At 41.5% G+C, this 26,103-nt stretch overlaps 1 protein-coding gene across 1 annotated transcript in view; it reads left to right on the top strand.

Moving 5' to 3' along the window:
• The window catches only part of ADAMTSL1 (ADAMTS-like 1), a 397,951-nt gene that overhangs the window by 239,127 nt on the left and 132,721 nt on the right, over window positions 1–26,103 (top strand). The window contains exon 16 of the mRNA XM_014542360.1: window positions 13,444–13,654. Coding sequence (XP_014397846.1) covers window positions 13,444–13,654 — 211 coding nt within the window. The remainder of the gene's footprint in view (window positions 1–13,443; window positions 13,655–26,103) is intronic.

The following is a 26,103-nucleotide window of genomic DNA, read 5'->3' as shown; positions in this document are numbered from 1 at the left end:
TACAACACAAATAAATGGAGTAAAAGCACTAACTCAGGGGAGTGGGTGAGATTGCTAGGTCTGCTGTAACAGAGTACCACACACTGGGTGTCTTAGAACAGCAGAGTTTTATTCTCTCGCAGTTCTGAGGCTGCACATCTGAATCAGGGTGTTGGCAGAGCCATGCTCTCTCTCTCTGAAACCTGCAGGGGAAGGGTCCTTCCTCACCTCTTCCTTGCCTCAGGGTTTGTCAGCCATCTTTGGTGTTCATTGGCTTGTAGATTCATTGCTCTAATCCTCTGTCTTCATGTGGTCATTTTTCTGTCTGTCTGTATCCAAATTTCCCCTTTTCATAAAACACCAGTCATGTAGGAATATGATCCACCCTAATGACTCATTTTAACTTGATTACCTCTATAAAGACCCTGTTTCCAAATAAGGTCGCATTCTGAGTACCTGGAAGTTAGGGCTTCAACATATCTTTTTGGGGAGGACATTATCCATTTATAACAGGGAGACATTCTTAGGCTTGTAGGGTTGTGTTTTGTTCGTTGGTTTTTCTGTGAAGAATGCCACCTGCAAATCAACACATAGATGCAGATTTTAATAGCCTGATTTGATGGATGCCAAACAATTCCCTTTTAAAGTTTGATCCCAAATCTTAAAAGATTGGTATTCTACTCTGGATGATAACTAGACAAAAACATTTAAGCAAATAGAATTGTATCAACTAAGACACTCTAACCTTGGCTTAGAGCAGCTTACATGGTCAGTGTTGTAGAATACAACCAAGACAATGACCAAGAATCCAGTAGGATTACAAAGAGGGTGTATTTGTTGTGGGTTGGGATGTGAGGGAAACCTCCCCAGAAGAGGAAGGGATTGAATTAGACCCTGAGGTAGGAACATGGAGAGCATTCCAGGCAGGAGAATTTGGAAGCAAATTCCAGCCGTGAGAAAGAGATGGTGTGTCAGGAAGTCAACACGTGGTTGAGCCTGGCAGAGGCTGACCCTCTTTGAGGAAGGTAATTCTACAAAAAGGAAGGAGCTTTAGTGCAAGACCATTGGTGTGAGAATGCTAATCAATTAAGATAAAAAGGAGACTCTGTTCCTCTCTCTTCCACTCTCTCTAAAAATCAATGGGAAAATATCCTCGGGTGAGGATTTAAAAAATAATAATAAATAAATAAAAGGAGAAAAACTGGAATACAAACCAAAAGAGGGAGAAAAACAACAGATGACACATGTTTATGATCAAAGTGATTCCTTCCCTGACCTTGACCACAAAGAGAACAAGCCTGCAACTATTTTTAATAAGAAAGTTCCACCTAGAATTCTAGGCAAGCCAACTAAAATGTTGACCTCCTAAGGAGAAAAGTGATTTAGCACGTCATCTACCCCACTGGCAGGACGTTCATATCTGAATTATAACAGCCAATAGGAATTCTATGTCATCTAATGTACTGCCACCTGGAAGATGGGTGATTAGAGAATAGGAACCAGAGTTTAGATGTTTTAATCGAATCAAGCTGCCTGTAAGTAAACAGGCACTTGGGTATTTCTCTATGACAGTAAGATGCCATGGGGGGGTGGCGGGTAGTGGTGAGGGAGGGAAGGCCAAATATATTCTATACAACTGGGCCTAGTTTCAGTGCCATTCTGCTGTTTGACAAGTCCTGTGGAGGAAGTAGGCTGAAAGCAAATGGGTCAAAAAGATAATAGATGAACTCTGTTTGTCAACCTCAATCAGTCATATAAATGCAAGTTGTTATGAGCACCACACTGCCTGTCTTCTGAAATTATCAGGACTCACGGGTCAGCCAAATAGCCCTTAACTCATCAATATTTCCTGACATTGCTTGCTGTGTCCCCTGGGTGATTGTCAGTCTCCCATCTTTGCTGAAAGTATGTTGAGGGTGGTGAGCACGCTTCCCACTTCTGTCTCTGTCACAGTGCTTAGCAGTGAATGCTTAAGCTGTCAGTTACTGTGGCCATGCCACCAATGTTCTTTCCCTCCATCTCCACAGACTCCGACTCAATCCAGGAAGAAGTCTCACTCTGTTCATCTAATCTCTATCCTCACACTAATCATCCATGCATTTAACAAATATTTACTGAGCACCCAATAATAACAGTCCACATTAGCTAACTTTTATAGAGCCCTTAATCTGTGCCAGGCACTGAGCTTAAGCCCTTAATCTAGATGTTCTCACTTAAACCTCATAACAGCCCTTTGAAGTGGGTATTGCTATTATTCCCATCCTTAATATTAATATATTGTTAAGTCACTTGCCCAAGATTATGCAATTAGAGAGTGGCAGAGCACAGTTCATTCACAGATAATCCAGTTCCAGGGCCCAGGGTCTTCCACATTATGTCCCAAGACCACCCAGAGCATCTGTGATGTGCCAGGTGCTGGAGGGGGTGCTGGAGATAGAAAGAGGAGTACGTCAGAGCCATTGCTGCACTTGTGGAGTGCGGTCTAGTGAGAGAAACAAAGAGACAACAATAACTACAGTGTAGCCCTAACCGGTTTGGCTCTGTGGGTAGAGTGTCGGCCTGCGGACTGAAAGGTCCCGGGTTCGATTCCGGTCAAGGGCATGTACCTTGGTTGCAGGCACATCCCCAGTGGGAGATGTGTAGGAGGCAGCTGATCGATGTTTCTCTCTCACCGATGTTTCTAACTCTCTATCCCTCTCCTTTCTTCTCTGTAAAAAATCAATAAAATATATATTAAAAAAATAACAACAGTGTAATACTGAAGGTGAGCCTGAGGGAAGAGAAGAATGACCTTGGGAGGAAGGAGACAGCAGCGTGCTGCAGAGAGAAAGGTCTAGCTCTGCCTGGTGGCGGAGATATCAGAAAAGTATTCAAACAGGAGGGGGGTGTTTAGGCTCCACCCTGAGAGCCAGAGGAGTTCGCCAGCTAGAGAAGAGGGGTTCTCTCTGCTGGGTACTCAGCCAAGTTCCGGATGGGGCTGACCTGAGATTAAACCAGAAAGATGCATCCAGCCTTCTCTGTGAAGCACAGTACAGGCCAGCCAAGGATTTGAACCTTTGCCTGTGGTTAACTGTCTGTGGTGTTTTATAACCTTTATTTTGACATAATTTCAGTTTTTTAGTAGTTGCAAAAATAATACATAGGGCTCCCTTATACCATCCCGTCAGTTCCATAGTTGTTAACATTTTGGGGCCATTTGAGAATCATGTCAGGAGATATCCCATTGCATCTTAACATGTCAATGTGTACTACCTAAGTACAAGGCTGCTGTCATAAATAACTACAGTCTAACCATCAGAACCACAGGTGACATTAAATCACCATCTCATCCACAGACTCTGTTCAAATGTTGCCAGTTGTCCCAATAATGTCCTTTATAGGTCCAAGATGTGATTGTCATTTCTTTTTAGACTCCTTCATCTGGCAGTATGTTCTTGTCTTTCATATCCTGGATGGTTGCAAGGAATATAGGCCAGATACTTTGTTAAATGTCACTCAGTTTGGGTTTGCTTGATGTTGCCTCATGATTTTTGAATTTTTGACAGAAATACCACAGAAATATACTATATTCTTTTAGTGCATGTGGCAGGAAACAATGAATGGTTGTTGTGTTCCATTCATTACTGGTGATGTTAGCTCTTATTACTTGGCTAAGGTGATGTCAGCCAGGTTTTCCACTGTAAAATTATTAAGTATGTTGCCCTTATTAATAGTAAGTAACATAAATATTTTATGGGGAGACAATCTGAACTAAGTAAACACCCTATTCCTCATCAGCGTTTGACCCACCAGTGTTAATATTCACTGATGAGCCTTGCTTGAATCCTTTTTTATTATTATGGTTGACAAATGGTGACTTTCTAAATTATATCATTCCTTCTAGATTATTAACAGGCATGCTACTGTAGGGTAGCACTTTCTCTTCTTATTTATTTATTTATTTATAAATTTCTATTTTTCTCAAAGGATTAAAATCCATTACTATCAAATTATCCTAAGCATGGCCAGTGGGAGCTCCTTCAAACTGGCCCTTGTGTCCTTTTGACATATATCCCATTATTCTTTGAACATTTCTTAGTTTTGGGATACAAGATGTTCCAGGCTCATTTTTTCATTTTCCCAGCCCCTGCTGGAGACATTTCTACAGGAACTGCTTCCTGAGTGGAGAATGGTATTTGGAATCAAGATCTGGGCACTTGATATACTTGATACAACTGGGTTATCATTGCTTCTAGGCCTCTCAGCAGAAAGATCTGGGAAAGCTTTTATACATATGTGTTTTATTTGTATACACTCATTTATATCTGTTGATGTATCTATGTCTATCTAGGTATCTGTCCATCTATTAAAAACCACAAGTTCACAGAGAAATGCAAATTAAAATCACAATGAGATATTACCTCACATCAGAATGGCTATCATCGATAAATCAACAAACAGCAGGTATTGATGAGGATGTGGACAAAAGGGAACCCTTGTGCATTCTTGGTGAGAATGCAAATTGGTGCTGCCACTATGGAAAACAGTGTGGATGTTCCTCAAAAACTTAAAAATAAAACTGCCTTATGACCCAGCAATCCCACCCCTGGTGATACATTTGAAGAAACCCAAAATATTAATTTGAAAGATATATGTACCCCATGTTCATTGCACCATTATTTACAATAGCCAAGACATGGAAGCAACCTCAGTGTCCATCAGTAGACAATTGGATAAAGAAGATGTGGCACATCTACACAGTGGAATATTACTGGGACATCAAAAAGAATGAAATCTTAACATTTGCAACAGCATGGATGGACCTAGCGGGTATTATGCTAAGTGAAATAAGTCAGACAGAGAAAGACAAATGCCATATTATTTCACTTATATGAGGATCTAAAGAACAAAGTAAATGAACAAACAACACAGAAACAGACTCACAGTATAGGGAACAAACTTATAGTTGGCAGATGAGAGAGGGTTGAAGGGCTGAGTGAAAAAGGTGAAGGAATTAAGAAGTACAAATTGGTAGTTATAAGATAGTCATGGGGATGTACAGTGCAGCATAAGGAATCTATATATATAAAAGCCTAAGCGAATGGCCGACCAGCAACCTTCCCACCATCCAACCAGTAGCTATGACACGCACTGACCACCAGGGGGCAGATGCTCAACGCAGGAGCTGTCAAGCTGCGGTGACTTGGCAGCTGCAGTTCTCCCGTGAGGCACCCAGAACCAGAGAGGAGGGAGCCCGATTCTGGGGTGCATCACCTGAGAACCTCCCTCTCGCAATCTAGGACCCCTTGGGGGATATTGGAGAGCTGGTTTCAGCCCGATCCCCACAGGCCACACCGAGGGACCCCACTAGTGCTCGACTGTGCTCTGGGCCTCTAGTATAGTCAATAATATTGTAATAACTATGTATGGTGCCAGGTGGGTATGAGACCTCTTAGGGGGATCACTTCGTAAATTATATAAATGTCTGACCACTATGCTGTACACCTGGAACTAATATAAAATAATATTGAATGTCAACTCTAATTGAAAAATTAGAAAAATAAAAAAATCACAAGTTCACACTATTTTCTACCAATCCAGTAACACTTTCTGATAGCAAGACATCTGATTCTCATTCCTCTTTATATATTTATGTATTTGTTTAATCCTCCCTGAATGGTCAATTCCCAGCTACTTTGGCCAGTGCTGAGCCTTGTCACATGCCATGGACCATTCCTCATCACGGCTCAGGCTAAAGTTTAGCCCCTAAAAGGAGAAGAAGAAAAGAAGAGGAGGGAGGAATAGCAAGTTAGAAAGTTCAGCTGCAGTCATGCCGTGCCCTCTCGCCCCCAGTGAGTGCACTGGACCAAAGCTGAGCCCTGGGCAGGCTGTCCCTCCTGAAACTCCCTTGGACTCCTATGGGGGGTTGTAATCAGAGGAACTAAAGTGACCAGATTTGCATTTTGGAAGCTTAGGGCTATGGATAATTTGGAAACTGGGAGATGTAGAGATAAATTGGGAGCTGCTAGTAATTGTCCGAATCCCTTAAAGTGGGACAGGATCCTAGACGGTGCCCAGCCTCAGGCTTTCTGGAGGGCTGTGCTCTGAGGTGATTGGCCATCGCTTGATTGCTGTCTGCCTCCTGACCTCAGAGGCATGCTGAAGGAAACAGACATCTGTGGGGAACTTTAAAAAGTCACGGATAGAAATGTTGGGCAGAAATGCCAAGTTGAAGGGTTAGACACAAGGTTTTAAAGAATGCTTCTAACAAATAACTGAAATTTACAATGGCGTTTTGCCTCCTAACAAAAACTTTATTTTAAATTTTTGAATAAAGAAACAAGCCCTGTTTTGCTGCAAAAACCAAGGTAAGAGATGGGTATTAGAGCATAATAGCTTGAGGTAGGGAGAGTCTGCCTTTAGAAATTATGTGCATTTATACCAGCAACAAGCAGTGAGTTACTGGAGACAATAGGCCATTCATTGCCTTCTTTAAAGAGTAAGGGAGAAAAACCTTGGCAACTCACCTAATGAGCCCTCAGCCAAAGGAAGGTGAAAATTCCTCCTGTGTGTAGCTAATACAAACACAGGCTGCTAAGAAGCGCCAGCCTCCATAAGTTCTTGATTGACCACGTTATGTCTGATGACCACCTTTACAAAAAGCCAACCTGTCCTTGGGGGGACTGCAGTCTGCCTTTGCCCGTCGGACTGCCACATACCACTGCTATGTTATTGAAATGCCTCCAAGTGTATTTGTAACCCTGGGTGGCACCAGTGTGTTTCCATTCTTTAGGAATAGAGCTATCATTTTGTCATTTGTCATTTTCTGAAGTTGTAAGCATCAGGGATCCTAAAGTGTGCATTTCAGATCTATTTTGCTCTGCTGTATTCATTATTCTGACCCTAAGAAGTAGCAGAATATAATTAACATGTTAAGCACCATGTCAGTCACCGGTGACTGAAACGGAAAGGAAGACAAAACAGGCTTGGCGCTTACCGTGTTAAGCATGTAGGAGCCAGACTGCCTAAGTTTGAATCCTGATTCTCTTGTTTACTAGCTGTGTGATTTGGACAAATTACTTCTGAGAGCCTTTAAAACGTTACCCTGGGGGAACTTGTAGTACCTTCTTTATAGGGTTAATGCAAATATGTATCCCACGTCTTGGGTGACCTTAACCTTGAGTCCTGCTATAATTCTGGGGTGTGGAGCTGGGGCTGATACATCCACAGTGCTGGCCTCTGGGATAGGGAGCAGCCCCAGTCTCAGCCCATGTGTCCAAGTCTTGGTAGATTTGGATGTAATGCAAGTGGCATTGACATCTGTGAGTGTTGGCAAGAGGCATTATGGGCCATGACTAATTAATCACTTAACTTCTCCAGGCCTCAGCTCCTTGTTGTTAAAATACAAATAAGATTAGTATCTGTCTCACAGGGGTATGGAGAGGATTACAGAAGACAATAGACGTAAAGCAACTAGAAAATGTCTGGCTCATCGTAAGTTCTGTGTAAAGGTTAGAATCACTATTGTTATTAACAATAATGTGTGTATCAGCTAGGTTGCTGTCACATTATGGCTTATGGCTCATGGCTAAGGGTCTCTGCCCAGCCTAAGGCCAGGGGCTGGCCAGATCTAGACAGAGTGACAGAACGACAATCTAAAAAGCTGGGCTTTGGGCAGAACTCCAGCACCATCAGGGAATTGGGAAACCAAGGCTAAAACCTAAAATCCAGTTTTAGAGACAGTATTGGTGGTGCTGGGCAGAGGGCAGGAAGACTAATTCTAGCCTGGGGGTGGGGAGGCAGCCCTCTGGCTCCTGCCTGCCTGTGATCAGGTGTCACTCACTCAGAACCTGGGCAGGGTCCAGCCCGAAGCTACAGAGCATCAGCTCTGACCTGCCAGCTCTCAGAACCTTCCTTGAAAGCAGGTTTTGACAAAAGGGACAGGAGTGTGGAGAAGGGCAGAGAGGAAAGAAAGCCTTAGAGAAAGAGAACTCTGAGGGAACCAGAGTCTCCCTAAGGCCCAACCTGAAGCCTAAACACTGAAAGAAACCACAGTGATTGTGTTTACCATCCTTTTTATATAGGGCCATGGTCCTTTAGCCAAAATCATTGTGGCTCATGTGTGTGGAATTCGGAACTTTTTGTATTTTTAGAAATATGTTAGGATTACTAAGACACAAAATGTGTAACACCCCTAGAAAGTTCTGGGGGGGGTCAGGAGGGGGGAGCATAATCCACCAGGCTAATACTGTTGTAGTAAAATAAGTTAATATTTACACCAATCAGGATGTGATCTATAAAAGCATTACGTCAATTCAGGTCCAGTGTTGTCACCAATAGTTTGTACCACACTGAAGAAAACTCTATGGTGTTCAGAGCTTTGGGGTCTTTGAAATTGGTGGTGGCAGTTCTTTAGTGGACACAGTTGAGATGGTTGACCAGCTGAGTGACTAACTGAAGGTACCCACACAGTTGACTGGGGCTCCACTCACCTCCTACTTACTGAGCACCTGCTGTGTTCCGGGCACCAGGCTAGGCCCTGAGGTTACAGGGGTATGTTGGTTTCCAACGGCTGCTGAAACAAAGTACCACACACAGGGTGGTTTAAAACAACAGAGATTTATTCTCTCATAGTTCTGCAGCCAAAAGTCATGCTCAAAATCAAAGTGTCAGCAGGGCCACACTCCCTCTGAAACCTGTGAGGGAGAATCATTCCTTGCCTCATGTAGCTTTCGTTGTTTGCTGGCAATCCTCGACATTCCTTTGCTTATAGATGCATCACTGCAATCTCTGTCTGTCATTACATGGCATTCTTCCCTCACCTCTTATGAGGACCACAGTCATGTTGGATTAAGGGCCCACCCTACTCTAGTATGACCTCATCTCAAGTGATTGCATCTGCAATGACCCTGCTTCCTAATAAGTTCACATTCTGAAGGACTGGGGGTTAGGATTCAGATGGGGGATTCATATCAACCCATAACAAGTGGTAAACCAGAATAGCCATACCGCCATGCTCTCATCAAGGTAATAGATTACAGGTACACAATACCTGAGCACAATAAAGGAAACAACAGAATGAAAAAGCAAATCATCTATCTGATAAGGAGTTAATCTCTAAAATATATAAAGAATTCCTACAACTCAATAGCAAAAAAACAACAACAACACAACAATTAATCCAATATTAAAAGGGGCTAAAGACTTGAATAGACATTTCTTCGAACAAGACAAACAAATGGCCAGCAGATATAGGAATATTGCTCAATGCCACTACTCATCAGGGAAATACAAATCAAAACCACAATGAGATATCAACTCAAACTTGTCAAGATGGCTATTATTTTTTAAGATTCCATTAAATATCACAAGTGTGATATTTGTGAGCCCGAAGCTACAGAGCATCAGCTCTGACCTGCCAGCTCTCAGAACCTTCCTTGAAAGCAGGTTTTGACAAAAGGGACAGGAGTGTGGAGAAGGGCAGAGAGGAAAGAAAGCCTTAGAGAAAGAGAACTCTGAGGGAACCAGAGTCTCCCTAAGGCCCAACCTGAAGCCTAAACACTGAAAGAAACCACAGTGATTGTGTTTACCATCCTTTTTATATAGGGCCATGGTCCTTTAGCCAAAATCATTGTGGCTCATGTGTGTGGAATTCGGAACTTTTTGTATTTTTAGAAATATGTTAGGATTACTAAGACACAAAATGTGTAACACCCCTAGAAAGTTCTGGGGGGGGTCAGGAGGGGGGAGCATAATCCACCAGGCTAATACTGTTGTAGTAAAATAAGTTAATATTTACACCAATCAGGATGTGATCTATAAAAGCATTACGTCAATTCAGGTCCAGTGTTGTCACCAATAGTTTGTACCACACTGAAGACACCACTCTATGATGTTCAGAGCTTTGGGGTCTTTGAAATTGGTGGTGGCAGTTCTTTAGTGGACACAGTTGAGATGGTTGACCAGCTGAGTGACTAACTGAAGGTACCCACACAGTTGACTGGGGCTCCACTCACCTCCTACTTACTGAGCACCTGCTGTGTTCCGGGCACCAGGCTAGGCCCTGAGGTTACAGGGGTATGTTGGTTTCCAACGGCTGCTGAAACAAAGTACCACACACAGGGTGGTTTAAAACAACAGAGATTTATTCTCTCATAGTTCTGCAGCCAAAAGTCATGCTCAAAATCAAAGTGTCAGCAGGGCCACACTCCCTCTGAAACCTGTGAGGGAGAATCATTCCTTGCCTCATGTAGCTTTCGTTGTTTGCTGGCAATCCTCGACATTCCTTTGCTTATAGATGCATCACTGCAATCTCTGTCTGTCATTACATGGCATTCTTCCCTCACCTCTTATGAGGACCACAGTCATGTTGGATTAAGGGCCCACCCTACTCTAGTATGACCTCATCTCAAGTGATTGCATCTGCAATGACCCTGCTTCCTAATAAGTTCACATTCTGAAGGACTGGGGGTTAGGATTCAGATGGGGGATTCATATCAACCCATAACAAGTGGTAAACCAGAATAGCCATACCGCCATGCTCTCATCAAGGTAATAGATTACAGGTACACAATACCTGAGCACAATAAAGGAAACAACAGAATGAAAAAGCAAATCATCTATCTGATAAGGAGTTAATCTCTAAAATATATAAAGAATTCCTACAACTCAATAGCAAAAAAACAACAACAACACAACAATTAATCCAATATTAAAAGGGGCTAAAGACTTGAATAGACATTTCTTCGAACAAGACAAACAAATGGCCAGCAGATATAGGAATATTGCTCAATGCCACTACTCATCAGGGAAATACAAATCAAAACCACAATGAGATATCAACTCAAACTTGTCAAGATGGCTATTATTTTTTAAGATTCCATTAAATATCACAAGTGTGATATTTGTGAGGGTGTGGAGAAAATGGAATTCTTACACACCATTGTTGGGAATGCAAAATGGTGCAGCCACTATGAAAAACAGTACAATTTCTCAGGTGGTTCCTCAGAAAATTAAAAATAGAGCTCCCATATTATTCAGCAATCCCACTTCTGGATATTTATCCAAAAACATCAGGACCTTGAAGAGATATGAGCACTCCCATGTTCACTGCACACTCACTATTCACAATAGGAAAGATGTGGAAGCAACATAAATGCCCATAGACAGATGGATGGATAAAGGAAATTTGCTCTCTACATAGAATGGAATATTATTCAGCTTTAAACACAAAGTAAATTTGCAACATGGGGCATAAAAAAATCTTAAGGACATTATGCTAAGTGAAATAAGCCAGGCACAGAAGGATAAGTACTCCATAATTCCACTTATATGTGGTATCTAAAATAGTCAAATTGATAGACTCAAAGAGTGGAATGGTGGTTGCCATAGGCTTGGGGGAGCAGGAAATGGGGAGTTACCAAGCAATGGGCATAGAGTTCCAGTTTTACAAGATGAATAAGCTCTAGAGATCTGCTGTACAACATTGTAAGTATAGTTGGCAATGCTGTATTAAACCTTTTATGATTTCATTTTGCAAGTTACAAAGCATCACTCTGCCTCATTCTCTTCATTACAATTGAGTCACTGATTTCAGCCCTCACTCAAGACTCCATCTTTAGAAGGGAGGAGTGACAAAGAATGTGTGTATGTATTTTAAAACCAATAACCCCACAACATATTAAAGCGTGGGATTCACCCAAGCTAGGGACTCAAAAATAAGTTTATAGAAATTCATACAGAAGCTAAAAGAAATACATTCAACCCAGCTTCTACTCTTCTATGTATTTAAAATTTAGTGAATGTTGACAGGACAATTTCCAAGGTATTTTCTGGAGATAGCATGGTACAATAGAAAGCACAAAGGCTTTGGAGCCAGGCACACCCACGTTTAGGCAAGTCTGCCTCTTGGCCAACTGTAAAACGAGGAAAACCAGTAGAGCTTGTCTCATGTTGTTATGGAGGTAATTAATGACATGACATGCGTAAAGTGCCCACTATGATGGTAGATCCCTTCCATTGGCTAATTTATCAGGAAACGATGAACAATATACATTAATTATCTAGAAGGTGCTATGAGATACGAAACTGACTCAGACATAGACCTTGCTTTTAAGAAGCAAATACTCCCATAGCGCTCTTAACAGGCCGAATAACTATAATACAGTTGAGAAAATGATACGTGTCTGCCGCAGGTATAATCCTTTAAATGTGGATCAAATTTGGATAAATAGAAATGGAATAAATTTTGAGGGATAAGGAAAGGACCAATAGTATTCCAAATTAGGAGCAATAATTTGAGTAAACACAGAGCTAGAAAATACTAGGGGGTGGGGGGAGGGGGGCATGAATTGAGAATAAGAAAGTAATTTACTACAGATAGAGCTTAAACATAGAGTCAATGGAAGGAGGTCGTGGAAATAGGAATTGGAAAAGTAGTTACATATCAGAGTATCAAGAAGAGATTGAGTATACACTCAGTTTTACAGTCTGACAAAAAAAAATATTAAGGCTAAAGAATTTAAACCAATTTTTAGGGCTGGCTATGGAAGGTAGGGAGCCTAGCTACTGAAGGACATCCTTGCGATGCTTTTCTTGGCCAAGTCCTATTGCAGTATCTCACTGCCTCACATTGTAAACAGAGCTTTCTAAAACTGATCGTTAAAGAGCGCTTCTGACTCAGAGCCCAAGCAACTGAGCTTTATCCTTATCGTTCCCATTTTGGAGGCTGCAACAGCAGGGAAATGCAGTGGGAATATGTTTATAGGTCCTTGGCTCGTTATAAATGTACTTCTTGAGACGTGGCCATTTGGAATGGCCCATTTATGCACTCAACTCATCTGTGGTTATTTGACTTCCACCTCCAGATAATGAGGAGTTCTCTCCAGTTATTTTCCCTCAAGAAGACTGATTTACTTAGCAACCTTCACTTTTGTTACATTCCCCAGTCCCAGGCAGCGATGAGATTTATACATAGGACAGAGCCATTTCTATTCTGTGATGGACGTTTGAAGGAAGTTGGAGCCAACGACCTTTCACTTTGAAGCCAAAGAAAAACAAGCACAATTTTTTCAGTGTTGCTAAGAATGGGGGCTGGAGAGATGAACATAAAGGCTTCTTCCAGGCCCGCTCTTCAATACGTGGTGCCCAAAGCCTTTACGTCTTACCTAGCACACCCTCCTTATTTTGATGAAGTTCATGTTCCATCAAAATAAACGTGATTGAGATCATTTTTGATGATTTTGTGGGTGAAATTGAATGTTCCATTTTATCACCTCCTTTGCTTTAGTCGAAGTAAAAATAAAGGCTAGAGCATAAAGGGAAAGGGTGGATTTGAGGAGGGGGATAGAATTCCTAGCCAATCTTTGTGCTGGAACTTCCCACATTCCCAGGTAGCTGTTTTTACTCCAGTAACAACATTTCATATCATGGGCAATGTTCTCTGCACAGGTGCTCAAGGTGTTCTCTTCTCTGATTTCTTCCCAGGTGGGAAATCGGCAAGTGGAGTCCATGCAGCCTCACCTGTGGGGTTGGCCTGCAGACCAGAGACGTCTTCTGCTCCCAGATACGTTCCAGAGAGATGAATGAAACAGTAATCCTGGCTGATGACCTGTGTCGCCAGCACAAGCCCAACACCGTGCAAGCTTGTAACCGCTTCAACTGTCCCCCGGCCTGGTACCCTGCGCAATGGCAGCCGGTGAGTTCTGAGTATTGGAGTTTGTGTTTGCATCAGGGGTTCAGGACAGGGGTCACTCTCTTTGAGTAGTCTTGTTCCTTTAAAGGAATGTTCAAGGTCAGCTCATTTTTCCCTTGTGAGTACTCCCCCAATCTTATTCAACTCCAGATCTTTTAATTACATACCATGTTCTTTCTACCATGCTTCACCATGTAATCTCCAAAAGCAACTCAAATGAACCATCTAGTAACCTAAGCATATTCATGACAATGTTTTCACCAGGCTCATGAAAAAATTTAGAAATAAGGACAATGTGGTAGGTTTTCCATAAAGCGAAATTTGTCCTGAATCTGTACCCTTACTAGTTTTTGGCTAATTAAAATTCTAAGAGATAAAGGTACTAGGCAATGATGTTTTGGGGTTTTTTTTTAAAACATAATAACTTAGTAAAATAAAAAGTTAGAAAGCTTGAATCAACTCCAGACATTTTTTTTCCTGGTCCTATGAATTCCAAGTCTGGGAACTGTTGCTTTAAAGCAGGGCTTGGCAACTGCAGCCCGAAGTCAAATCCAGCTCACAGCCAGTTGTTGCCACTAAAGTTTTATTGGAACACAGCAACACCCATGCTTTTATATGTATTGTCTATGGCTGCTTTCACCCTGCAAGGACAGAACTGTGTGGTTTTGACAGAGACCATATGGCCCACCAAACCTAAAATATGCACTCTGTCCTCTTACAGAAAAACTTTACTGAACCCCCTCGAAAGCATACATTACAATAATACAAACAAAACTATTTTGTCACAGTATCTTATCTAAAATTACATTTATCAAGCTTTAAATCATATTTTTTCCTGCCTTTAAAACAGCACAGAAGGATTTTAATGATTTTAATAGAATCCTATTTTGCAATTCCCACCCCATGAGGACATTAGTCATAGCTCCAGCCCCAAGACCTTGAAGTGACATCAAAGGTCACAAAAAGTAAGCCTGAAAGGTCAGGGGGACATACATTCTGGTTTTACTGAAACAGTTTTTCACTCTCGAATCTGTCCCAATTAGAATGATAAAGTAGAGGGTTACAGCTGAAAAGGAGAGAGGGTAGCAGTGTCATACATACCCTTGCTGTTCCCACACGTCCTCTGTGCTATTCACAATCAGATGCCAGAGCCCCTGCCTTCTCCCAGCCCATCCTGGGGCTGTGACATAGCAAAGTGCTCAAAGGATCAAATAGTAATGAGTGAGCAAAACACTAAAACATAAAGCATCAGGAAACAGACATTGACTGTACATTTTCTTTTAGAGCTTAGAGGACTGTGGCTAAGTTCATAAATTCTATTTTTGTGTGATGGTTTGTGGAAGTCAAGAGGATGTTATACCTTTTCAGTGTCTATGTAACAGTGTTTGGTTAAGAAATATATAGTACTAGAGGCTTGGTGCATGAAATTCATGCACTTGGGGGGGGCCCCTCAGCCCGGCCTGCGCCCTCTCTCAGTCTGGGAGCCCTCGGGGGATGTATGACTGACAGCTTAGGCCCGCTCCCCACGCTCGCTGCGCTTGCCAGCTGTGAGCCTGGCTCAGGGCTTCTGACTGAGCAGTGCTCTCCCTGTGGGAGTGCACTGACCACAAGGGGGAAGCTCCTGAGTGGAGCGTCTGCCCCGTTGGTGGTCAGTGCATGTCATAGTGACCGGTCAATTTGTATATTAGCCTTTTATTATATAGGGTTACACCCCTAATTGAATCCTCACAACTATCCAGTGAAACAGAGGTTTTATTATCTTCATTTTGGGGTTTGAGGAAACTGAGGCTCACATCGCTAGCAAATTTAGGATTGGCCATCAACCAGTTTTATGGGATCCTTTCCATTGTTGGAGACCACTGTGGCCAAAAGGGCCCTCGGGGATTATGTATGAGCCCCTTTGTTTTACAGATGATGTAATCGTGTCCTAGGTATGGCCTTGCCCAAGATCTTAAAGGCTGGTCCAGAACCCAGGTCTCCTGATTTCATACTTTTACCTTTAACTAAAGTGAATCCAGGACCTTAAACTGCACCACTAACCCATGCAAGCCCTCAAGAAATCAGCTCAACTCAACCTCCATTGTTGTAACTATTAAGTCCCTGTGTTATTAGCTTGTTTTGCCATTAAGCACATAGTAAGTTCTGGATAGAACATTTATTGAATGACAAAAGGGATAAATAGATCAAGAATACTGCCACACAAGCCCTGAAAATTCTGACTTTATATCTAACTGCTCTGTTTGCTACATGGTTTTAAGTCATATTGACCTAGCAGTAAAAGTGAGTGAAATACCAATCCCTTTAGGTTACTGAATAACCACAGTTTTTAAGTTTTTAGAGCACTTCCATGTACAAGACCTTTTTGGTCTTTTGATACCACCATGCCCAGTCTCCCTATTAAAAAGAGTGGATTTCCAAGGAGTAATTATTCTTCCATTTTCTACCTATCTTGGGCCTGTTAAGACATGAATACATTTTGAAAACTTTCTATTTCCTTCCATTAGGGAAAAGTTTTGGGGATAACTCAAGTACAGATATGGCTTGTTTTATTGTGCTTCACAGATACTGCAGGGGTTTTTGGGTGTTTTTACACATTGAAGGCAAGACCCTTCACCAGCAAAAAGATTACAACCTGCTTTATTGCGGGGGTCTGGAACCGAATCTGTAATATCTCCAAGGTATGCTTGTATAAGTACACTTTTCAGATCAGGAAACGAATAGTAAACAGCTCTTTAAAGTTCATCCAATGAGCCACTGACTACACTTTATTAGGACCTTTAAAAATATCCTATTTCATACTCAATACATAATAATTGTGGAAAATGTTAAAACATAGTAAGAAGTAAAGAACATAGAAAGTGAAAGCCACCAACGATTCTATCCTCCAGGAAAGAAAAGTGCTCTTAAAGCATTTGGTGCATAGGGTCTGTTTTAAGGATCCTTGGTCACTTCCAGGAATCTCTCTGAACCTAGTGGTAATGATAGACTATTTTTGTTACATTATTTCCTAGAGTCCTACTTCTTTGATTAAGTTTGTATGGCAGAACCAGCTATTACTGACCACTTATTAAAAGAAAGGAAGTCATTGTTTATGTTATATGGAATAAGTCAAGAGTAACATGTGTCTCCAGGCTAATTGGCTGTTGTCTTCGGGGAGTACTTAGGACACCAGCTGTTGATCATCCATTTGTCTGGTGAGCCCTGTTCTTGGCAGTCCTTTTGGGACAAGGAAACCTGCTGTGTACTCTCAAGGTCTGTCCCATTTAGCGGCTTGGATTAACAGAGGATAGTGCTGAAGTCTCTAATCCTTCAACACCCAGGTCACTGTCTTTTTGTTGTTGTTGTTGTTAATGTTTTTATTGGTTTTTTAGAGAGAGGAAGGGAGAGGGAGAGAGAAATAGAAACATCAATGAGAGAGAAACATCAGCATCTATTGGCTGCCTCCTGCTTGCTCCCTGCTGGGGATCCAGCCCACAACCCGGGCATGTGACCTGACTGGACCCTAACCTGCGACCTCTTGGTTCATGATTTGATGCTCAACCACTGAGTCACATCAGTGGGGCAGTTTACTGTCTTTATTCATGTGAAAGAAAAGGAGATGGGGGATCAAATGCTTCATTTCAAGAAGACAGGTAACCCCGCGCGGACCATGACTTCCTTTCTTTTAATAAGTGGTCAGTAATAGCTGGTTCTGCCATACAAACTTAATCAAAGAAGTAGGACTCTAGGAAATAATGTAACAAAAATAGTCTATCATTACCACTAGGTTCAGAGAGATTCCTGGAAGTGACCAAGGATCCTTAAAACAGACCCTATGCACCAAATGCTTTAAGAGCACTTTTCTTTCCTGGAGGATAGAATCGTTGGTGGCTTTCACTTTCTATGTTCTTTTTTGGCCCATTTGAAGGGAGAAACTCCCCCTCCTTGCTGTTTGAACACTGGGCTATCCTGACCTCATGCAATATGCTTTTCTTTCAAGGGGGAAAAGCATAATTTCAGTTAATCTTCATTTGCCTGCTAAGAATGCAACCTTCTTTGTACCTTGTGGAGCATTTGCCTGACAAATGGCAAATAGCCAATATTTACACATTCTGCAGGTCTGGAGGGACCTCGAGTGGAGTCCAAGTATTTATGTTAAAATTTTAGTTTAGAAACAATTAGGCAGATGTGAAGCAGAAATCTAATTCTACATTTGGTTTTTAGGGGGCCTTCTTTATTTCAGTTCTGCCTCTTACGCAATACTGTGTGCCTTGGTTTTTATCTCTGGTCTTGTTGAAGGATGCATTTAATATTTCTCTTTATCAGTTTAGCTTTAAAATCATGTTGGTTTTTGTTTAGTTGGCTTTTGAAACACATATTTAGTGCATTAGTCTTTTCTAATTTTTTTTTAATATACGCACATATCATCATCATCATCATCAACTTTGGTGTTGGCTGTATATTAACGTATCATTTATACCTAATAAGAGGCTATATCACACTGGTGTGTTACAGCACCATGGCTGAGAACCACTTTGTATGAGCCAAAAGTCAGTCTAACACATCTTGAACATAACAGTCTTCTGCTAGGATTTATCTCAGTGATTCTCTATTGTTATGTAATAAAGCCCAGTGGCCTGCCCATCTTCAGCCTTGCTTCTCCCATCTCGGCAGGTACATTGCTATCTGCCCACACTTCTCCCTGCCCACACACAGTTCCCCTTCCCTCTGCCTGTCTGTCAAAGTAGGGCAGGAGTCCTACCTCTTCTGCCAGGACCTCTACCGTCCTCCCACACTGAAGTCACACGCTGTTCATGACCAGTGCTGTTCATTTAACAGTCATATACCACCTTACCTGGACAGGTGCTTTCCTGTGACTTCTGAGTTAGACCACCAGGTCAATGACAGCAGAGACCTGGTTTCAGTGAGACCCCACAACACCCCGTGCAGGTATGTAGAGCACCGAGGATGGTGCTGAAAAGGTCCATGGCGAGTCTTCCAGCTCATTTGTTGAGCACCCACTTCATTTCAGGGGAAGCACTTATTAAAGAGAAGCACTCACTCTGTATCAAGCACAGTTCTAGGCACTTGACATGTTTAATTCATTTAATCCTCACTATCCTTAATGTGGTAGTTACTACAATTATCCCCACTTCACGGATGAGGAACCTGAAGCACTGAGAGATTACCATGAATTCACACTTCATGTGGAAGAACTCATTCTGCTGCTCTTGAATGTTCTCCTTTAATTCCTACAGCAACCCTGTGAGGAAAGGCTCAGAGAGGCTGTGCTTCCCCTGGGTCACACAGCCAATAAATGAAACGGGGGGCCTGTAGGTTTCAGAACCCATTCTCTGTTCCCTACGCAGTACAGCTTTCCCAAGGTCTCTTTACCATTTGCTCAGGCATTAAACTGTGAGGAAATCTGATATCAGTTCCAAAATGAGCAGTTTACATAACATTCAGTGTGTGTTGCCTATATTCGGGCAGTTAATCTGTGTATTAGTTTCCCATTGCTGCTGTAACAACTTACCACACGTCAAGTGGCTCTGAAGGTCGGTTCCACTTGGCCAAAATCAAGGAGTTTGTTAGCAGGCCTGTATTCCTCCCAGAGACTCTAGGGGAGAATCTATTACCCTGCCTCTTCCAGTTTCTGGACACTGTTTGTTTCCTTGGCTCATGGCCCCTTCAAAGTGCTTCACTTCAACTTCTGAGTCTGTCCTTACATCCTCTCTCTCTCTCTCTCTGATTCTGAACCTCCTGCCTCCCTCCTCTAAGGACCACTGTGACTACATCAAGCCCACCTGGATAGCCCAGGTAATCTCCCCATCTCAAAATGCTTAATTTAATCACAACTGAATGGTAAAAGTCTCTTTTACCATGTAAGGTAACATATTCATAGGTCTCAGGGATTAAGATGCAGATGTCTTTGGGGGTCACTACTCAGGCTACTACGATCTGCTATTCTGTGGGCTGACTGTAAGCATCAGTCTCTACTAGCACAAGGTACTTGAGATTCAAAACCTGCCTTCTACTTCCACACTCCTCACCATTGTCTATGAGCTTCGTATGCATCAATCTTCTTTCTGTATTTGTTTTTATTCTTTAAAAAATCTAAGAGAAATGAGGGGGGGGAAAGAGAAAGGTGATAGACAAGTTAAACCAAAAGAATCAGAGAGTTCACTCTAAAACATAATTTATATTTCACTGTGTTGCCTATATCTTATATTCAGGATTGTGTCCACCCACACATATTGTGCACATCTGTGGAGAGACTGAAACATTCACCACAGCCCATATTTTCATCCTTGCTTAAAACTGTAATTATGCGATCATTTCCCTGTATACTATTTTTTTTAAAAAATCAGGGTTACAATTCAAAAGGCCTGTGGTTTAGCTGCATAAGAAGGTGTATGGGAGAAGAGTCCCTCCTGGTAATATTAAGAAAAAAAGAGAATTTTAATGACAACTACAAATGCTTGAGAATTAAATTTTTCATTTTCTATATTTAAACACAGAGAGACAAAAATAACTTTAATCTGCTTTTGAGGACTGAATTCTGGCAGAAGACCCATTTAGTCATCAGTTTTGTTATATTCCAGTGATTAAAATAAATATCCTTACAAGTTAGAGAGCATGTTTATTTAAAATGTTGTGTCAGGAGAGGAAAAATCTCTTAGGATATTTATCTCACTTTCAGTAGTATATTTCATAAGAAAGTGCACCTCATTCTACCTTTAGAATCAACAATAAATGTAAGCAAAACCGAGATCAGAGGTCAAATCTCACATGGGTAGTGCTTTGGTTTGTATTAGCAGAAAGCTCCTTGTAATAATTGCTCTGGATTTTAGTGGATGTGCAACCCCAAGTTTCACCCAGTAACAGGAATATTAAACAGGAAGTATAGCCCCTGTACTTCCAGGTTTAAGAAATTAGATGATTGAAGAAATTCTATTCCACAAAATAGTGGGCTAGAAATTCTATTCCCATTTTTATAGTCTTGTCTAGTAAGTGAGATTCAGTCCTCATTTTCTTTGTTTCTCTGAGCCCTAATGTGTTTTGGCTCAGTTTCCACCTCTGTTGCCTCTAACTGCCTTTTTAACCTCTCAGTCTCAAATATTGCAAAGTTACAAATATCAAAGGTCTAACACCAAGCTTGACAACATGCCTCCTGCCACCTTCCCCAGTCCCCCTTCATGGGCCTGTGGTTTGGGTGACAGCACCTTCTAGCCTGTTCTGTAGCTGGTAACTGGAGCCATCTCAGCCTTGTCTGTCCTTCACACCCAGTCAACACCTGAAACCTGTGGATTCCACCTCATACCTTCCCAACCCCAACTGTTCTCTTCCTTCTTAATCCTTCTCCTACTGTGCTGGTTCTAGTCCTCACAGTTAACCAAACCATTACAAACAGCCTTTTACTTGGCCTCCCTGTGTTGTCTTGGCTTAATTCTCATCCAGTATTTCCCAACCTGGTATTGATGGTTCCTGACTACAGGCCCCCTGTTGAGCCTTTAAAATAGTCATATATAACATATTACTGTTACTATTTTAGTAGGTGTAAAATATGCTGTGTTATTTAGAGTTACCTGACCTGGAAGGCTCTTCTCCATGGCACAACTCTTAACATCTCAAAGGGCAGTTGTCTTTGGAACCCATTGGCCTTTGCTGCCTGAGTTATTTTCTACAACTGGATCATGTTACCCGTTACTTTAAAATCCTTAATGACACCACATGGTCTTGAGATTATGTTCAAGACCCTTCACAGTCGGCCCCTCATCTGCCTTCTGAGTCTCACTTTAACAACCACCCTTCCCGTGAAACCTATGGTCCACCTTCTCATGACCCCTCACAGATAAGGAACATGACGTGTCCTTCATACCCTGAGTCTATGAACACCTGTTCTCCCTCTGCCAGCACTCCTTATCTCTCTGGCCAACCTCCTCTGAAGACCCTTCCCCAACTTTTTTTTAAAATATATTTTTATTGTTTTCATAGAGGAAGGGAGAGTGAGAGAGAGATAGAAACATCAATGATGAAAGAGAATCATTGATCGGCTGCCTCCTGCACAGCCCCTACTGGGGATCAAGCCCACAACCCAGGCATGTGCCCTGACTGGGAATCTAATTGTCACCTCCTGGTTCATAGGTCAATGCTCAACCACTGAGCCACACCAGCCAGGCCCCAACTTTTCCATAAAGACTTAATTATACTCTCCTCTGTATTCCCTCTTTTGTAAAACTAATCACATTTCATAGTAATTTTTTCTCCCTAGCTGACTACAAATACCTGAGGCATAGTAACCATTTATTAATCATCTTAAATCCCAGCATCTAATACAGTGGTTGGCACTCATATAGTGCCCACTAAATGTTTAATGAGAGAATGAATTAGTGAATGAAAAATGAATGAAATGAGTTAGAAGCTATAAGCAAGAGTGCATTATGTTAAAATTGGAAAGTTGACCCTAGAAACAAAGCATAAATGTCTCTTTCTATTGGGCTCAATAATATGACTTGAGGTATCAAGGAAATGAACTCAGCTCTCGGTAAATTACACTACCAAGATGAAACTAAAAGTGTCAATACGGGCAGAATTTATTAATGTGATGATTATGGGAAAATCTTAAAAAATACAAGACCCTTGAGCCATTGTATTTTTGTATAGTATCATAACTTTTAAGTGTCCCCCTTATTGTGTATTTTTTTAATTTATAAAACTAATGAATCCATGACCTTATATAATGAAACATATATGGAAAAGCAATATAAATACTATTTTTTGTTATATATTCTGTTTATGGCATATATTTAAAAATAATGCCCCTTACCAGAAGTCTACCTTTTCATAGCATAATATCATTTTAAATGATTTATAAAGGCAAACATTTTTCATTTAGTTCTATTAAACTTCTCTGCTGATTCTTTAAAAATGTTTTCTTCTCTTTTTTTTATTGCTAAAAGTATTACAAAGGGTATTACTATGTGTCCTGAAACACCAATCAGAAAGGATATATGCACCCCTATGTTCATAGCAGCACAATTCACCATAGCTAAGATCTGGAAACAGCCTAAGTGCCCATCAGTAGATGAATGGATTAGAAAACTGTGGTACATCTACACGATGGAATACTATGCTGCTGTAAAAAAGAAGGAACTCTTACCATTTGCAACAGCATGGATGGAACTGGAGAGCATTATGCTAAGTGAAATGTTTTCTTCTTTGCAGTCTGCCTCTCACTTCAGAACTGTCAACCCCCCCGGCAATCTCAACATGTTCCCAAAGTCATCACAGACTTTGGAACCTTCCTTAATTTGAAATTTCATCTTCTGCAATTAAAAAAAAAATCTAAAACCACCTTTTCATCCATACAGCGTGGGGCAAAAGTAGGTTTACAGTTGTTTGTATGGAAAAATAATACAATGATTAATAAATAATAATACAAGAATAAACTGTGGTAGGCATACTCACAACTGTAAACCTACTTATGCCCACCCCTATATAAATAGACCAGGGAAACTTTTTCAGCAAAGATGAGACGGGCTTTTATGAAACCCTGACAAATATCCCTGACCATATTAACTCAGCTAGATGGTCGCCTACCATACCTGGAGGGCCAGGCACCCAGCAGAGCACATGCTGCCGCGGCTGAAACCACTGCTGACTTGCTTAGAAGCAGCTCCTGGCTACGGATGAAACAGCCCGATAAAAGGTGGATGTTCAGCCCATCAGCTGGATTTTGTTTTACATCTTTTAAACATCTGGATTTGGGGCCCTTGTATTCATCCAATCATCAATTCAACAAACGTTTATGAAGTGCATGCTCTTTGGCAGACACTATGGGAAGCACTGGGAATTGCAAGATGAATACATTCCCTTTCTTCAAAAGATGCATAATCCTGTGAGCCTGCAGGGAGGCAGAGGGAAAGGGTCCTCACAGGGGAGCAGCAGTGCCCTTCCAGGTCATCATGGGTGGGAGAGGACTTGTTTTGCCACAAGGCAGAGGCTCTAGAGCAGTGGTTCTCAACCTGTGGGTCGAGACCCCTTTGGGGGTCAAACGACCCTTTCACAGGGGTCGCCTAAGACCATCAGAAAACACATATAGTCAACCCCCCCGGCAATCTCAACATGTTCCCAAAGTCATCACAGACTTTGGAACCTTCCTTAATTTGAAATTTCATCTTCTGCAATTAAAAAAAAAATCTAAAACCACCTTTTCATCCATACAGCGTGGGGCAAAAGTAGGTTTACAGTTGTTTGTATGGAAAAATAATACAATGATTAATAAATAATAATACAAGAATAAACTGTGGTAGGCATACTCACAACTGTAAACCTACTTATGCCCACCCCTATATAAATAGACCAGGGAAACTTTTTCAGCAAAGATGAGACGGGCTTTTATGAAACCCTGACAAATATCCCTGACCATATTAACTCAGCTAGATGGTCGCCTACCATACCTGGAGGGCCAGGCACCCAGCAGAGCACATGCTGCCGCGGCTGAAACCACTGCTGACTTGCTTAGAAGCAGCTCCTGGCTACGGATGAAACAGCCCGATAAAAGGTGGATGTTCAGCCCATCAGCTGGATTTTGTTTTACATATTTTAAACATCTGGATTTGGGGCCCTTGTATTCATCCAATCATCAATTCAACAAATATTTATGAAGTGCATGCTCTTTGGCAGACACTATGGGAAGCACTGGGAATTGCAAGATGAATACATTCCCTTTCTTCAAAAGATGCATAATACTGTGAGCCTGCAGGGAGGCAGAGGAAAAGGGTCCTCACAGGGGAGCAGCAGTGCCCTTCCAGCTCATCATGGGTGGGAGAGGACTCGTTTTGCCACAAGGCAGAGGCTCTAGAACAGCGGTTCTCAACCTGTGGGTCACGACCCCTTTGAGGGTCAAACGATCCTATCGGGGTCGCCTCGCCTAAGACCATCGGAAAACACATATATAATTACATATTGTTTTTGTGATTAATCACTATGCTTTAATTATGTTCAATTTGTAACAATGAAAATACATCCTGCATATCAGATATTTACATTACGATTCATAACAGTAGCAAAATTACAGTTATGAAGTAGCAATGAAAATAATTTCATGGTTGGGGGTCACAACACCATGAGGAATTGTATTAAAGGGTCACGGCATTAGGAAAGTTGAGAACCACTGCTCTAGTGGAAGCTTTCGGGGGAAAAAGTAGCCTCTGAGTTGGCCTTCGAGGATGTCTCAGAAATTTCTAGATGGACAAAGAAGTGAAGGGCATTGCTCTCAGTGAAGGCCAGAGCAGAGAAGGCATCTGTGTGCCCAACAGCAGGAAAATTGTCCATCCTAGCTAAAGCACTGGTCCACGGCAGGTCACAAGGACGTGGCTGGGAAGTCAATGCAGGATTAAGGATGAGGGCCCTGCCGGCCATTCTCAAGGGTCTAAACATCATCTTCTGGGCACTGAGAATTTCCTAAGAACTTTATGTGTATAATAGGCCCCCCTCATTAGTAGGGGATATGTTCCAAGATGCTCAGTAGATGCCTGAAACTGCAGATAGTACAAACCTAATATATACTATGTTTTTTCCCATACATGCATATTTATAATAAAGTTTAATTTATAAATTAGGCACAGTAAGAGATTAACAACAATAACTAATATTAAAATAGGACAATTGTAACAATATACGATAATAAAAGTTATGTGAATGTGGGGTCTCTCTCTCTCTCTCTCTCTCTTTCTCTCTTTCTCTTTCTCTCAACATCTCATTGTACTGGTCCCACCTTTTGACTTGAAGGAAGCACTTTACAGCTTCTTTGGCATTTCCCAATTGGCAGCATCACTACTCTTGTGCTTTGCAGCCATTATTAAGTAAAATAAGGATTATCTGAATGCAAGCACTGTGATACCGCCACAGTCAATTTGATAACCCAGATGCTACCAAGTGACTAATGGGCAGGGAGCGCATACATCATGGAGATGTTGGACAAAGGGATGATTCACATCCCAAGCCGGTCCAAGTGGGATGGCGCTCGGTTATATTATGCTACTCAGAACAGCAGACAATTAGAAACGTATGGATTGTTTATTTCTGGAATTTTCCACTTAATATTGATGGGTAACTGAAACCAGGAATGAAGGGGGACTACTGTAGATGAAACTTCAAGTTAGCTGATTTTTTAAAAACATTTTTGGCAGCTGTTTTGCCATCATATTGTCACAGACTTCTGTACAGAGCTGGGAACAATTATTTGAATGTCTGTCCCTTAAATCAGGTCCTATCTGCCATTTGATAACCCAGCTATGTTATTTAAGTGAGTGGTCACACGCTATAGCACAATTTTATTACATCTCTACCCTTGAAATAAGACCAATTATTTTCGTCATCTACTTCCTCCATTTGAAAGAGAAAAATTAACCTTCATCTTCCCTTATTGCCCCATTTGCTAAAAAGCTCTCACTGACAGCTTGAATTTG

The sequence above is a fragment of the Myotis brandtii genome, unplaced genomic scaffold, assembly GCF_000412655.1.
Source record: "Myotis brandtii unplaced genomic scaffold, ASM41265v1 scaffold30, whole genome shotgun sequence".
NCBI lineage: Eukaryota > Metazoa > Chordata > Mammalia > Chiroptera > Vespertilionidae > Myotis > Myotis brandtii.
The sequence above is the reverse complement of the archived record's forward strand: the minus strand, read 5'-3'. Positions and strand labels throughout refer to the sequence as shown.